This window comes from Taeniopygia guttata, chromosome 8, assembly GCF_048771995.1.
Source record: "Taeniopygia guttata chromosome 8, bTaeGut7.mat, whole genome shotgun sequence".
Lineage (NCBI taxonomy): Eukaryota > Metazoa > Chordata > Aves > Passeriformes > Estrildidae > Taeniopygia > Taeniopygia guttata.
The window spans coordinates 1,310,847-1,327,208 of NC_133033.1; the positions used below are offsets into that span (position 1 = coordinate 1,310,847).

General features: G+C 53.2%; 1 protein-coding gene across 4 annotated transcripts in view; it reads right to left on the minus strand.

Annotated features, from left to right (window-relative positions):
• Positions 1-16,362, minus strand: part of PDE4B (phosphodiesterase 4B) — a 174,225-nt gene that overhangs the window by 13,692 nt on the left and 144,171 nt on the right. For 3 of the 4 annotated variants that reach the window (XM_030278531.4, XM_030278532.4, XM_030278533.4), the window contains one exon: positions 12,367-12,479. In XM_030278531.4, coding sequence (XP_030134391.4) covers positions 12,367-12,479 — 113 coding nt within the window. Of the gene's footprint in view, positions 1-9,928; positions 11,603-12,366; positions 12,480-16,362 lie in introns of those variants that run through there. The other variant, XM_030278535.4, reaches the window with a different exon arrangement.

Below are 16,362 nucleotides of genomic sequence, written 5' to 3' on the forward strand. Positions count from 1 at the left end.
AGGAAGCCAAAGAAAATCCCCTTGTGCTGGGACCGGTGGGATGTGCAGCTCTCCCGCTGCTCAGGACGTCCTTGGTGATTGTGCTGGGAGCCCAGCAATGCCAGAGGCCAGGATTCCCAAAATAAAAGGGAATCTTTGCTGTGAAAGCCTCTCCTGACTCCAGCTGCCTCTCCTGGGATGGTGGCACGAGGCTGCCCCGCGTGCTGGGGGACACGTGAGGCGTGGGCACTGCCCAAAATCCTGCTCCTGCTCCCCCTGACAGCCCAGGCTGGACAGGGCACGGCTCCAGAACATCCAGGTGGGATTCCAGCTCAACCTCGGGCCACGTGGAGCAAAGGAGGCTGTGACCCACCTGCTCCTCTCCTGAAATTCAAGATGGGCAGAGGTGGGAAGCTGATGGCACCTCCCTTTCACCCCTGTAGCCCAAAGGTGCAGGGACAATGCCACCTCTGTCCCTGCTGTCCCCTCCCATGGCAACCTGCCAGTGCCAGGAAACAGGGAATCATGGAATGGTTTGGGTTGGAAAGAACCTTAAATCCACCCAGTGCCAGCCCTGCCATGGCAGGGACACCTCCCACTGCCCCAGGCTGCTCCAAACCCAGTGTCCAGCCTGGCCTTGGCACTGCCAGGGATCCAGGGGCAGCCACAGCTGCTCTGGGCACCTGTGCCAGGGCCAGGAGAGGGATGTGGAGGCTGGGATCCCATGGGATATGGACAGGAGAGGGATGTGGAGGCTGGCATCCTATGGGATGGGGCACAAACTGCTGATAAAAATGTCTTTGCCTCACAAATGGCCTCACAAAGCACAAGTGTGGCCACTGCCTTCCCACAGAGCACTGAGCAATGAAGTGGCCACCACAAGGTCACCGGGGTATCTGCAGCAGGGAAAAATAAAAATCCTCGGGATTCTCACATCCCATCTGGAAGCAGGAATCTGCCCCCCACAGCCTTCATCTGCCTCACTTTTCCATATAAACACAGACAGCAGAACCACAGCACTGCTGAAAGGACTTGGAAGGTCAAACCCAGCTGAGCTTCCTGCAGCTGTGGGGATTCCCACAAGATTTGCAGAGTTTATTGGGATTTGTCACCCCGATTTGTCATCCTGCCGGCACCTAAGCAGGATTTACTTTATCACACGCCCCCTTTCCAAAACCACCGAGGCACCCCGGATGTTCCACTGCTTGTGGCGGGTTTTTGGGATTTTCCCTCGATGCCAGGATGCTCTGGAGCGGCGCAGCTTCCCGGGAATTGCTCTGCAGGGAGCAGTGCCCTATGCCATGTGCAACCCTCCTGGAGCAATCCCGACCTTAAATCCGGGAAAACAAACAGATTGCAGGGGGTGAGGAGAAAATTCCAACTGCAGCAAACCCAGGGAATGGGGCTTTGGAGAGCGCCGCCTGCAATTACGGTAATGCCCGGCAGCCATGCGGGTAATTACGGTAATGCCCATCTGGTGATGTTATTTTCAATAATTTTTGTAATTAATAACAGCCCCCGCGCCTTTTCCAAAGGAAGTTTGCACTGATAAAGTCGGCAGGAGATGGGAATCAGGAGTGGAGGGATGAGGAGGGGATGCTTTCCCCAAATCCAGGGGGTTTCCCTCAAAAAGGAGAAAATCAGGAAATGCTCTGCGCTCCTTTCCCTCACCCCAAACTCTGACCGTGCAATTAACGCCTTTAACTGATGGGAGGAGTGCAGATAACACCAATAAGATCAAGCCCAGGTGCCATTTTCCATATCCAAAGGCACAGCCAACATTCCCAGCTGGTCTGGAAGCATCTGGAGCCCTGTGTGAGGAACAGCCCTGGCATGGCGTGGAGCTTTCCCGTTTTCCCTGCTCTGAAGCAACTGCAGAACTCATCTGCACCAGATTAAGTCTCCCAGAATTGAATCACTCTTGGGTTACCAGCAGTGACCCTGCTCCATGCATCCTCTGCTCCATGGAGCTCCTTCCCAGCTCCCTCCCAGCCGTGTGTGTGGGTGGGAATTTCCTTGATTACCAGAAGGAAAGTTCTGTCCCAGCTCTCCTCCTGCTGCCCACACTGAACCCTCGCTGCTCAGGGCTTCTCCCCACCTTTATTCCTTTGCTGAGCTCTGGTTCCAGACACGGCAGTCCTGGGAGAGGGGCCCTGGCAGGGTGGTGACGTTGGCACCGAGGGCACAGCAGCTCCTGGAGCCACTTGGCAGCTGCCCTGTCACCCCATCCTAACCAAATGTGCTCCGTTTTTATGCAGAGGAAGAAAATTTGGTCTAATTTATGATCTAATTGGACAGATTTAGGAGCTGGGGGGTCCAGGGTGACCCTACCATGACCTGGCAGGGCCTGAAGGGGCTCCAGGAGAGCTGGAGAGGGACTGGGGACAAGGATGGAGGGACAGGACACAGGGAATGGCTTCACTGCCAGAGGGCAGGGATGGATGGGAGATTGGGAATTGGGAATTGTTCACTGGGAGGGTGGGGAGGGGCTGGGATGGAGTTCCCAGAGCAGCTGGGGCTGCCCCTGGATCCCTGGCAGTGCCCCAGGCCAGGCTGGACACTGGGGCTGGAGCAGCCTGGGACGGTGGGATGAGATGGGCTTTAAGATCCTTCCAACCCAAACCAGTCTGAGATTCCACGATATGACCCCGATGGCGATGGGGAAAAACCTCCCTGACGATTTAGTGCAGAAATTCCCACTTTTCTGGCTCTTTATGGAAAGAACAACTGTGTTCCTCTCCTGGGGAGGGCTATGAAGAAGCACCCACAGCCCTTCCCAGTCTCACACCGACTCCAGTGGGGGATCCTGCTGTTATTCCTGTTCCTGTTCCCTCTGGAGTCTGCTCCCGGCATCTCAGGGAGAAGAATAAAGACAGGAGCAGGGATCTGGAAACCCTTTGAAGTCGATGTAGCCCAGCTGGGGTTCCCCGAGGCCAGGAGCCCTTATGCAAAAAGGCTGCTCAAACCCAGTTGGAGTCATCTGCAGAGGCTGAGGGTGATCTGGAGATAAAAGAGCAGCTGGGATGCTGGGGAGGCTGTGCAGAGGGATCCAGGCTGGATTTTTCTGAGGGAATCTCACTGCACATCGATAAAAGAGCAGCTGGGGAGGCTGTGCAGAGGGATCCAACCCGGATTTTGCTGGGGGAATCTTGCTGCACATCACTAAAAGAGCAGCTGGGGAGGCTGTGCAGAGGGATCCAGCCTGGATTTTTCTGAGGGAATCTCACTGCACATCGATAAAAGAGCAGCTGGGGAGGCTGTGCAGAGGGATCCAGCCCCAAATTTGCTGGGGGATCTCACTGCACATCTATAAAAGAGCAGCTGGGGAGGCTGTGCAGAGGGATCCAGCCAGGATTTTGCTGAGGGAATCTCGCTGCACATCGATAAAAGAGCAGCTGGGGAGGCTGTGCAGAGGGATCCAGCCTGGATTTTGCTGGGGGAATCTCGCTGTAGATCTATAAAAGAGCAGCTGGGGAGGCTGTGCAGAGGGATCCAGCCTGGATTTTGCTGGGGGAATCTCGCTGCACATCTATAAAAGAGCAGCTGGGGAGGCTGTGCAGAGGGATCCAGCCTGGATTTTGATGGGGGAATCTCACTGCACATCTCCTGTGTTTATAAACCCCCTTCCCGACCCACCCTTCTGACCATCCCCAGAACAAAAAGGATTTTTGGGCCCAGGGTTATTTTCGCTGAGGCAGCCGGGCTGAATCCTCCTCGCTTAATTACCCGGGTAATTAGTGCAGGTCCCGAGGTGCAATTGGAGCACTGCTGGAGCAGCTCTTTTCCTGGGATTCGAGGGACAAGAGCAGCCCCTCACCTGCCCCAGCCCCATCGAAAATGATTTACACACAGGAGGGAAATTACTCATCCGAGCAAGGCTCAGCCAGGGAGTGTGGAACGCCTTTGTCTGGGATGGGGATGGATGGGACGCACCACTCCATGTTCCAAAAATCGGGATTAACGCCACCCCGCTGAAGGAATATTTGTAATTAGCCCAACCTTCTCTTCCTGACATCTCATTCCTGCGCTGCACCGAGCCAAACTCCTGCATCTTGGAATTGTGGAGCATTTCTTCGAAAGTCTGGAAGTCCAGAGTTAAAATTCCTGGGTTTGGAGCAGCATAACCCTGCTTATCTGTGTTTTCCTGCTGTTACAAGGACCATGCAAACAGATTTGCAGCTGTCCTTGTTACTTCATAATTCCCATCGATTTTCCTTCCTAGGTACTCCATGGAGAATGATGGGAAGTACACTTAATGTTTAAACAAGGAAAAAAAAACAAAAATAAAAACAAAAAATAGAGCCTGTTTCACATAGCACTAAAGGAGAAAGTTTCCAGCCATATTTCAGTGCCTGGAGAAAAGTGGAATGGTTGCAGTCAACTATCAGTCATTAAAAAAATCAAATTTCTTTTGCAGCTCTTTTTAGTTCTTATTTCCTAAAACAATATCACGTTTAATGCGCTAGAAACTCTTTTTAATGAGATACAAAGTACTATTTGTTTTTTGGTTTTTGTTTTTTTTTTTTTGTTTTCCCTTCAGCTGATTTTGGAAACCCAAAAGTAAACACAGGCTTATGAAATCTCCAATTTCACATCAAAGCAGCCTTGATTTATAGAGATGTTCAAAGGAAGACTTTAAAGGAGCAGCATCATGACCAACTTGTTGGCCTGATGTTATTAGAATAATTTAGAAATCCACAATGTAAATGTTGATAAATAAATAGCAGGTTGCCATAAATCAGCATGTGGCTGCTCATGAAAGCGAGAACATCTATCTGATGTAGACAGAACAATATTCAGATTTCCCCCCAGTGAGGTTTAGCATTTCTGAGAGCAGCAGAACCTCCCTTGGGTGGGACGGGATTTACGCAACACGGGGCTGTAAAAAAGTGATGAACTGGGAGCTGGAGCTGAGCGTTTGCAGCACTGGGGCATTTCCAGCTCCTTCCCAGCCAAATGAGACTCGGAATATGCAAATTGTTCCAAATGCCAGGAAGGAAAAGCTCCCTGCAGGAGCCTGCCCAGGGAAAGCGCCGGGGATTCAAACCTGGATTGCTCATTCCCGAGAGTTGCGGGTGTTACTCAGCGCCCAGGGAGGAGGAAATCCCCCGGGAAGGGCTCAGGTCATGGAGCAAGCGGCGCTGTGCTTCCCTGAAAATCCGTGTGTCATGTGTGGGCAAGGTGTGGGATGGGGCTGGCACCTGGAGAAATCCCCTGCGGGCCGGATCTGCTCCTGGAGCCCAGTCCTGGAGCATCCAACTGCCTGGATCCCAATCCATGGATCCCAGTCCCAGAGTGTCCAACAGCACTGGCTGGATCCCAATCCATGGATCCCAGTGCTGGAGCGTCCAACATCACTGCCCTGGATCCCAGTCCATGGATCCCAATCCCAGATTGTCCAACAGCACTGCCTGGATCCCAATCCATGGATCCCACTCCTGGAGCATCCAACAGCACTGCCCTGGATCCCAATCCATGGATCCCAATCCCGGAGTGTCCAACACCCAATCCATGGATCCCAGTCCCAGAGTGTCCAACAGCACTGCCTGGGTCCCAATCCATGGATCCCAGTCCTGGAGTGTCCAACACCCAATCCATGGATCCCAGTCCTGGAGCATCCAACAGCACTGCCTGGATCCAAATCCATGGATCCCAGTGCTGGAGCGTCCAACACCCAATCCATGGATCCCAGTCCCAGAGAGTCCAACACCCAATCCATGGATCCCAGTCCTGGAGAGTCCAACACCACTGCCTGGATCCCAATCCATGGATCCCAATCCCAGAGTGTCCAACACCACTGCCCTGGGTCCCAATCCATGGATCCCAGTCCTGGAGAGTCCAACACCCAATCCATGGATCCCAATCCATGGATCCCAATCCTGGAGAGTCCAACACCCAATCCATGGATCCCAGTCCCAGAGTGTCCAACACCACTGGCTGGATCCCAATCCATGGATCCCAGTCCTGGAGTGTCCAACACCCAATCCATGGATCCCAATCCTGGAGTGTCCAACACCACTGCCCATGGTTCCTAATCCACAGATCCCAGTCCTGGAATATCCAACACCACTGCCTGTGGATCCCAGTCTCAGTATTCCTACACCACTGCCTGTGGATCCCAGTCTCCAACAGCACTGCCCAAATCCTTGGGCTGGGTTTCCCTTTGTCTGGACTGATGTGAAATAGCAGAACTGGCAGAGTTTAACATTTCAGAGAAGCCCACACTGGTTTGGGTTGGAAGGGACCTTGAAAACCATCTCATTCACTGAATATATTCACTGAAAACCCCAGCAGGGAGGTTTGGCCTGGTCTGAAGCTCTGGGATCCTTTGGGGGAAGTTCAGGTTGGTTTCTGCTCCATCCACAATGCTTTCCCAATATCCAGAGCAGATCTCTCCTACCCAATTTTTTTGGCAGCTACATCTGGAGCGTACAGCTCATCTGGTCGGGTTTTGTATGGATTTCCTCTCTCTCCCCCACTGAAAGGTGCTTTTTGTAACATAAATGGCTCTGCTGGGAGGAAGAAGCACACAAAAGGCACATCCCAGGCCAGGGATAACTCCCCAGATCTGTCCCACCTTTCCCAGAGCTGTGTGGTCAATGCCCACACCAATTCCTCACCCAGCACTGCTTTTATTCGTCCCTCTAGGGAGAGGCGAGTAACCAAAAGCAGAAACAGGCCAAAACACTCGCTCTGCAATGACATTTTTAGACTTTTAGCAGCTGGAAGAACGCTGGATGTGGTGAGAGCACAAGGAGCCCGAGGAGGAAGGGGAAGGGGAGCTGCTGAGAACCAGCAGCACACAACTCAAACTCCAGCAGCTCCTTTGCTGACATGAAGGTGACTGGAGAAAGCCCTGACAACATCTGTGGCCCCGAGAGCACAGAGTGCTGCAGGAGCTGCACATCCCAGCCCCAAATCTTGTGTCAGTCACACCCTTGCAAACCACTCAGTGCCAGAGGAAGCCCAGGAGAGCCACCCCTGCTCCTCTGGGAGCCAGGAGATGCTGGGAATTTGGGCTGGAATAACCTAGATTGGATCCTCAATCCGAGAAAACACCCCCAAAGTAACAACTAACAGAGCATTTATCATTTGACAAGAGAGCAACGCAATTAAACGTGGGGTTTTGCTAATCGTATGAAGCAGCAATTTAAATTTAATTTAAATCTGAATCAAGCTCTGCAGTCATCATTTAGGCAAATCCAGCTGGGGTTTTACCTGAGTAGGAGAACAGGCTTTGGAAAATTCAAATAACTTTGTGCCCTGAGAAGACTTTTCCAAGATGCCTGTGTTGGGAAAAAAAAAAAAAAATCTGGCAACTTGGAATCAACAGAAGCTTGTTTTCTTCAGAAAACACAGGATAAAGAGGGAGTCCTGGGAAGAGGGCACTGAAAATCCAGGGAATAAGTTGGTGTAGCTCAGCATTCCCCCAAAAACGTGGCAGCTGGTCGTGCCAAAATGAAAATGAGCCTAATGCAAGCATCAAACCCATACAGAAAGCACTAATTAATGGAGATAAAATAAATGAAAACTCCTTCTCACACAGAGATAGGCAAATGCTCCTCAGAATCCTTTTGCTGCCCTTGGCCCAGCTGTGCTAAACCTGCAGCAAGGTGAGGCACTTCTGGTTTGTTTGCTTTAAGCCAGGCTTTAATCAGGGGAATCTCAGAGCTCTGAGGTGAATCTCCATCCCAAACCATCTCCACAGCTTGTCCTGCCTTTGATAACTCAACATCTTTCAATTCATTTCATGCAAATATTTGGATCAGCCCTGTGGAACACAGCTGGGGGAACATGAGGAGTTTGGAGTCAGGCTGGCCACAAACCCACTGAAAATCAGGGTGAGGATTAGGATTGCCCTGAAATCCTTCTCAGCTCCTCCATCCTGAGTGATGCTGCCCCTCTGGGATGTCACCAGCATCCTTCACTCCAGAGAGGACCCTGCTCCTGCATTTAGTCACTCTCCAGGGCTGCCCTCAGCTCGTGATTCATTTTGAACCTGCCTTTGAGCTATTATTTATTTAAGCCCCACCCTGACGTGTTATAACGTAAAAGTCTGAGAATGCTGAACTTATAAAACCCCCTCACGTCCCAGGAAAAGCAGATTTGGGTAAAGGACACGCCAGCAGGTCCTGGGCACCCTTGTGGCTCGGAGGATGGGTGACAGCTCCCCAAAAGCACCTGGGGAGAAGGATTTGAACCTAAATTCCACTGCCAAAGCCTCAATCTCTGCCCCAGCAGTGGCCAAGGGATCCCCCTTGGATGGGCTTTCCCCACACATTTTTCACAACACCCCAGAAGATGGGAAAGCATCCAGCACTCCAAATCCCTTTGCTTCAGGAGGGCATCCCAGATGGTGACACTGTCCCCTAATCCTGTCCTCACACATCCCACGGCCAATGCTGCAGCTTTCCAATATTTCAATTTTTAAAATACCTGAAGCAGTTTAACCAAGATACCTGCACAGACAGCCCAGGGGGCTCACAAGGACAAAATACCACGTTATTAATTATGTATGGCCCCAATATTCCACCCCCTTTTAGGGCATATTTGACACCCCCAGAATGATTTACTTCGAGGGCAATAAGCACCGGAGGAGGACACAGAGACAAACCCTAAAGTTGAATTCTGATGGGGATGAGGGTCACACAGAGGAGCTGAATGGGAAATCCCGAGGGGATTCCAGGTCAGGGCCAGCACCCTGAGCTGTTCCCTCCTGACCCGGGAACACCGGGAACATACACCGGGAGCACTGGGAACACCGGGGGTGGCCGGGCAGAGGAGAACATCCCGTAGGAAGGGGACACCGGGGGTGGCATCCACCGCTGGCACTCGGCTGTGACCTCCAGTTCACATCGGTGGCCTCGCTCGGTTTTTCTGACCCAAATGCCCTTTGAAATCCCAGCAAAAGCAGCTCGGTGGTGTTTATCTCACGGGTCACAAGCGAGACACAAGGTTTGAGTTATCCAGCACTTGGGAACAACAGGAACATCTTTAAGAGTTGCAATAAGAGAGATTTAAGGGTTTGCAAGAGTCCGACAAGTAACAGTTTGGGTAGAGGCAAGGGAGTTTGTAAAGTCATGAGAGAACAGCACTCACACTCTGTTTAAACTTACAATATCCCCAGAGAGCAGAAACTCTGTTCTCTGGACTCGATGGCTGCAGAAAGCTCTGGACAAGGCTGGGCTCATTTAAGGAGAGGTGGAGGTGCAGCTCTGCAGGAACAATCCATCCCTCCATTTCATGGGGATGGCCCCATAAAACCCGGAGCTGGCAAGGCCAGCATTTCAGCTGGGAAAAGGATCTGCTCCTCCTGGTGATCCAGGGGATGCGCTGAGCACGTCCTGCCCCAGATCCCAAATTAGGGACGAGAGCAGCTCCCATCTGCAGCAAAGTGAGCCTAAGGACAGCTGCCTGATGCCAGAAGAGAAAATAGCCCCTTTTTTGTCATCGCTGACTCACAAACCCTTCTGACACAGCAGCTGCCTGAGCTGGAAGCTGGACATGGTGATAAATGCAGGAAAAAATGAGTATACGTGTAGGAATAACGTAAATAAGGGTGGCTGGGTCTCTTGAGCAGCACCGAGTGCCTGCAGAGCCCCTTCCAGGTTATTTTGTTTCAGGGCCCTACCAGCTCCCACCAAAAGATGTTAGGAAATCCAGTGTTAGGAAAACAAACTCCCTTCACGGCGGCTGCAAACAGATATTTTTGCAAGTAATTTTTTCCCCTCTAAGTTAGAAAGGTAAGAGCGCTGTGCAGGGTTAGTTCTTCAGAGAGCCTGGGCTGCTCTGAGGATCAGTGGGAGCAGAGAAGGAGCTGTCTGCAGCTTTCCGTGGGATCCCGCGGGTGGCACTGCGGGGTCCCCACGCTCCCACAGCCCCACATCCATCCCCGCATCCATCCCCGCTCCTCCCGGCGTCACCTCCCGCCTCCACCGGGAATACGCACATGTTTGGAGCGCTGCCTTCCGAAGAACCCCATCAGCTCAAAGCCCGGCGCAGTCCCGCATGGCTCTTCCCCCTTTTCTTTCTTTCTTTCTTTTTTTTTGGGGTTTTTTTTTGCCGCAGCGCTGCTGAGACTCCCCCAGCGCGCACGGATGCCCAGAGCCTCCCTCCCTGCCTCTCTCGGCGCTGTTGTTGCAACTCTGGATTTTCTAAACTACGTCTGTCAGGAAGGAGACAGGAAATTCGAGTCACACTTGCAGCAGCTGTGCCATGCCTACTATCGGGCTCAAATGACGTATTTTGGCTGGGGTGGCTCGGGGCCAGGAACTGGCGAGAGCGGAGGTCAGGAAGATAGGTCAGTGTTTATTCTGCTGCTGCGCTTGGGAGCATGCCCAGCCCGTTTGCTTTCTTCCTCGCTAGACTGTTTCTCTTTCCGTTTTTTCTTTAATAATGCGCAGCCCGAGCATCCTGTTTTCAAAACATCTGCCGGCTCTGCTATTTACCGGTGACAAATGCAGATGTTGGGAGCGGGGAAGGGCGGCCCCAGCTCCTCCCGGGGATGTAGGAGCGACCCAGCACTGCCAAACCCCCAAAAAGCCACGAATCCCCCAAACCATCAGCATTGAACCCAAACTTTCCGCCCCGAACCGCGCCGTGTTTGTGACAATATTTACATCTCCGCAGCAAAGGCAAGAGAGGTGCGAGGCCATTTTATGCTTCTTTTTCGCAGCTGAAAACTGTGAAATTGGAAGTTGACCAAAAAAGCGCAGACATTTCAGAAACGGGTTATGAAAGAACAAAGTTTCAGGAAGTCTTTCTCGAGCCAGCTGCAAGCCATCTGCACCCGAGTAATCGCAACTTTAAAGTGCTACAAAAGCAATTTAGTTTCACCTTCACGAGGCCGGATTTGTCACTCAGCAAAAAAAAAATAAAAAAAGTAACCTCAAATTGAAGGGCGCCGTGTTCACGCTGGAGGTGCAGCCTGAAACCTCCTCAACTTTCATCCAGGGTTCCCTCAACAAAAACTCAAACGAATAAAATGATATTTTTTTCTTAAAAGCTCGGTCTATAAAACTTTTACTGCTTCCCTTGCCCCTGCACATGGTGGTAATCACTACCAGAAGAGGAAGCTGAAACAACACGAGATTTCTTTGCTCAACTTTTTCCCAGAAATCCAGTTTCTGATTCAGCATTTCTGATTGCAGTCATTTCCAATCAGGAAAAAAAAACCCCAAAAGCCAACAACAGAGTTGGGTTTAAAACCATCCCAACTGGGCAAGGACGTGGATGCGACGGGCACTGGGTTGGCACTGGGACATCTCCAGTGGGCACGGCGGGGCTGGGAGCCCTGGAAGGGGCAGGAGCGGGTTGTCACCATCCCTGCCTGCCCACCCTCAGGCTGTGCCAGCCCAAGGCATTAAAAATCAAATTAAAACGTCACCGAAAGCCAAAACAGCCGTAAAATACCGGACCCACAATGTTTACAGCTCGCCGTTATTATTATTAAGCAATGAAGTTAATTGACTTCTGGCGTGGTGATTTGCTAGATGCGGACGTTTGCAGAGTGTTCCTGCTCATATCGGCTGCAAGGGACCGGCGCTAATTGAAACCTCTTTAATTTTCGGGAATGAGCCTGCGGCAGCGATAGGGCTCTCCGTGATACCCCGGATCGCGCCCCCCAAAATGTCCCGGACCTCTCTCCATGATCCATCCCGGATCACTCCCCGGCTCCATCCCGGATCTCTCCCCATGATCCATCCCGGATCGCTCCCCATGATCCATCCCGGATCGCTCCCCATGATCCATCCCGGATCTCTCTCCATGATCCATCCCGGATCGCTCCCCGGCTCCATCCCGGATCTCTCTCCATGATCCATCCCGGATCGCTCCCCATGATCCATCCCGGATCACTCCCCGGCTCCATCCCGGATCTCTCTCCATGATCCATCCCGGACCTCTCTCCATGATCCATCCCGAATCACTCCCCGGCTCCATCCCGGATCGCTCCCCGGCTCCATCCCGGACCTCTCTCCATAATCCATCCCGGATCGCTCCCCGGCTCCATCCCGGATCTCTCCCCGGCTCCATCCCGCATCACTCCCCGGCTCCATCCCGGATCGCTCCCCGGCTCCATCCCGCATCGCTCCCCACTCCACCCGCCGCGAGTTCTCCCTGGAGGCGTCTCGGCGGGGAACGGCGCAGCCCCTTCACCGCACCGAGCTCGGAGCCGCTGTCCCGGACAGCGAGGACGGGCCGGGACCAGGCTCAGCACCCCGAGGACGGGCCGGGACCAGGCTCAGAACCCCGAGGACGGGCCGGGACCAGGCTCAGCACCCCGAGGACGGGCCGGGACCAGGCTCAGCTCCCCGCACCTCTCCGCATCCCTGTCCCGCATCCCCGTCCCGCATCCCCGCTCCGATCCCGGCGCCGCACGTGGCTCACCTTGTTGGATGCCATCTCGCTGACGGAGCGGTAGGTTTGGATGGTCTCCAGCTGATCCAGGCACCAGTCGAGCTCCTCCAGCGTCTCCATGGCCAGCTTCTGGTAGGGCTCCTCTGCGAAGAGGCACACGGACATGAAGTCGGGCTGCCGCTGCGGCCGCCTGTCCATGGCGGGGCCGCCGCCAGCGCTGCCGGAGGAGCCGCTCCGCTCCCTCATCCCGCGGCCGCCGCTGCGCTGCCCCGACCGCCGCCGCCGCCGCCGAGTCCCCGCCCGGCCCGGCCCGGCCCGGCCCGGCCCCGCCCGCCGCTCGGGGGAACCGAGCGCCCCCCGGGCAGGGCCGGGCTGCGGCTCCGGGAGCGTCATCGCGGCCCCCCCGCCCCGCCTGCTGCGGGCACCGGCCTCCCCCGCCGCTGGCGGGATGCTGCTCCTGCTCCGGTGCCAGCCCTGCTGCCCGCAGCGGCCAGAGCCGGCTCCCCGAGAGTCCTGAATTCATCAGCCCTGAACCCCGAGAGTCCTGAACTTCATCAGCCCTGAACTTCATCAGTCCTGAACCCCAACAGCGCTGAACCCAAACAGTCCTGAACCCAAACAGCCCTGAACCCAAACAGCCCTGAACTTCATCAGCCCTGAACCCCATCAGCCCTGCTCCCCGAGAGTCCTGAACTTCATCAGTCCTGAATTTCATCAGTCCTGAACCCCGACAGTCCTGAACTTCATCAGTCCTGAACCCCGACAGCCCTGAACCCCAACAGCCCTGAACCCCATCAGCCCTGCTCCCCGACAGCCCTGAACCCCAACAGCCCTGAACCCCATCAGCCCTGCTCCCCGACAGTCCTGAACCCCGACAGCCCTGAACCCCAACAGTCCTGTTCTCCAAGAGTTCATCTCTGCTCCCCAACCCTGCCTGTTTCTGCTCCCCAGCAGTTCTGCTCCCCACATCCACCAGCTCTGCTGCCCAACCCCTCCAGCCCTGCTCCTTAACCCCACCAAGGCCCACTCCCCTCCAGCCTGCTCCCATCCCCACTCCTGGCCCCATTCTCCACCCCTGGTCCCATTCCCACTCCTGCTCCCCATTCCCCACTCCTGTTCCCATCCCACTCCTGCTCCCCACTCCTGTTCCCATTCCCACTCCTGCTCCCATCCCCAACCCTGGTCCCATTCCCACTCCTGTTCCCATCCCCAAGGCCAAATCCTCTCTGTCATTCACCCCATCAATAAAGCACCCCTGGAGAGGGACCTTCCATTAAATGATGGAGAATAAACAGAAAATAAACCCTGCCAAAGGTAATTCAGTGCTAAACCCGGCACTGACACGGTTTGAAAGGTTTGGTGAATCCAAATCTTTGTGGCATTGGAAGTTAATGGGTTTTTTTCTCTGCTCACAGAGCTCCAAACATCGGAAGTTCTCTCATTCCTGCATAATCACAAAAGCAGGTGAAAACAGCCAAAATCACACAAAGCTCAGTGGATTTTCCTTTCTCCCAAGAGAAATTCCCATTCACACTGAGGGAATTTCTCCCATTCCCTCTCAGCTATTTTTTCCTGTAAATCAGCTGACCCAGAAGGGCTCAAACCACTTGTTGCATAAGGTGCTGGGACTGACAAAACCAGCACAGGTAAAATAAGTTTAGGAATAGGTAAAAGCCCATCTCAGCCACACTAAAAGCCACATGTTTAAATCAAATCCTGCTCTGAGGCTCCCCAGGAAGCACAGCCACGGCATGTGTGCATTCCTGGAGGAGGAGAAGGAACAGGTTCACAGGGACTCTGACACCAGACCCTAATTTTAGCCTTTTGGGGGATTTCCAGCCTTGCCCAGGTCTGCAGAACCCGCTGCCACTGTCACTTCAGTTCCAATCCTCACCTCGGAAAGAGCCATCAGGGAATGCAGGACACAGAACAGAAATCTGCTCTTGATATCGAAGGACTCACATTCCCCAGAGCTGATATTCAGGATATTCCTTCACTCTGCAATCTGAGTTTTATGTAATAAAAGGGAAAAAAAAAATCCCGAAGCAAGCAAAGCTATTACATATTAGGGATATCGAGGCAAATTAGGAAACCTGAGGGCTTAGAGGGTTTGGCTGTAAGTATTTATATTTATTTTTGGGTTTCAGAAGATGAGCTAAATAAAGAGTGACTATTTTACACATTCACAATGTTCTCTGGAATTTTTAGCAGGGTGCATCAGGACCCTCCTTCCCTCAGTTTCTGCCCCCCTACTTCACTGGGGAGGTTTCCTGAAGGAATCCTGGGAGCAGCAGGGATCCCTCCGTGGTTTACTCATGTAAAACACCAGCACTCACTGGCCTAAGCCTTTGTGCTGAGACATTGAGGGGACAATGGAGTCACCATTTAAACTGGGATATTTTCAAAATTAAAGACACCTCCAGTCATTTCAACGACACAGACACAACGAAGTGAGAGCAAAGAGCTCTTGCTAAGGATCATTTTAAAGGGAAAACGATGAGTTCTGCTGCTGTTCCGGGGCAGAAGTGGATTTTAAAGAGCATCATTCACATTTTCTTCCAGAATTCCCATTTTTCCTGACACTGGCCTGCCCACAGCTCCCTCTGCCTCGGCTCCCAGCGAGATGCTGCACCTGCATCCCTCCGCAGCTCTCGCTGGTTTTGGCTTTTGACTCACCCCAATCTTTTATTTTTCTCTCATTTTCTCAAGCAAGCAGCCTGGTGAAAGGATGCCTGCTGGGTGTGTGCCCTCCAGCTCCTCCGTGGTCAGCGGGCAGTCATTTCTGAAGCTGCTGCTGAGCTGGGCTGCCTCTGCTGGGGCAGGAGGGATGTCACAGCCACCACATTCCCATCATTTCACGGAATCACACGCGCCAGGCAAGAAGAGTCGCTGTCCTGGCCCACAGCAGGAAGGGAGCCCAGTTCAACCAACCCTTCTCAGAAACTCAGAAGTGTCCCTGAAGGCACCGAGTGACGCAGTCTGAGCCCATCACCCCGGAAACCCCAACTCTTATCAAACCAGCCCTCCCTGGCCATGTGCAACTGCACCAACTCCCTCTGATGAACCCGGGGGTATTTACAAATTAATTGTGAAAGCAGAGCCTATGGTCCCACTCCTAAGGCTAAATTTGCTTTTAAAACCAGCATGTGAAATTAAAATATACCCTCCAAGTCCCCCGTGAAATATTTTAAGATCCACAGCTACCCCAGAATAACAGCCAGATATAGAATCCATTAGGAGTTGCTCTTCCACCAATCTAAAAACTTCGTGTGGGAATGATCTTAAAATAACAAATATTTTCTGGCTTTCTTCATATTTAATCTTCATGGATACCAGAGAATGGTTTGGGCTGGGAGGGACCTTAAAGTCCATCCAGTTCCACCCACGGGTGGGGACACCTTCCACTGTCCCAGGCTGCTCCAGCCTGGCCTTGGGCACTTCCAAGGATCCAGGAGCAGCCACAGCTTCTGTGGGAAATCCATTGCAGGGCCTGCCCACCCTGCCAGGGAACAATTCCTAATTGCCAGTATCCCACCTAATTCCATTTTCTGGCAGTGGGAGCCATTCCCTGTGTCCTGTCCCTCTCCAGCTCTCTCAGAGCCACTTGAGGCCCTGCCAGGGGCTCTCCAGAGCCTCCTCCTGTCCAGGCTGGCCACCCCCAGCTCTCCCAGGCTGGCTGCAGAGCAGGGGACAGGATGAAGTGCCCTGGGATCATCTCCCTGAGCGGTATCTGCTGTTGCTACAGCGACTCCCACAAACAGTAAACACAAGTTTAGATGCCCCATGAGTTGTTCTTTCCCTGAACCCAACGTGAGCGCCCCACTGACATCAGCAGAGCAACTCCCCCTGCCAGGAACCCTCGGTGGCTGACTTCCATCACCTTGCTGGTACAGCCCAGGCACATGGGTGCTTCTGGAAACACTCCTGCCATTTCGGGATCTGGGCTCCTGGAACACTTCAGGATGCATCTTCAACCATCTCGCATTTCAGTTTATATCTGGGGGTTGCATAAGCCAAACCCGTAAA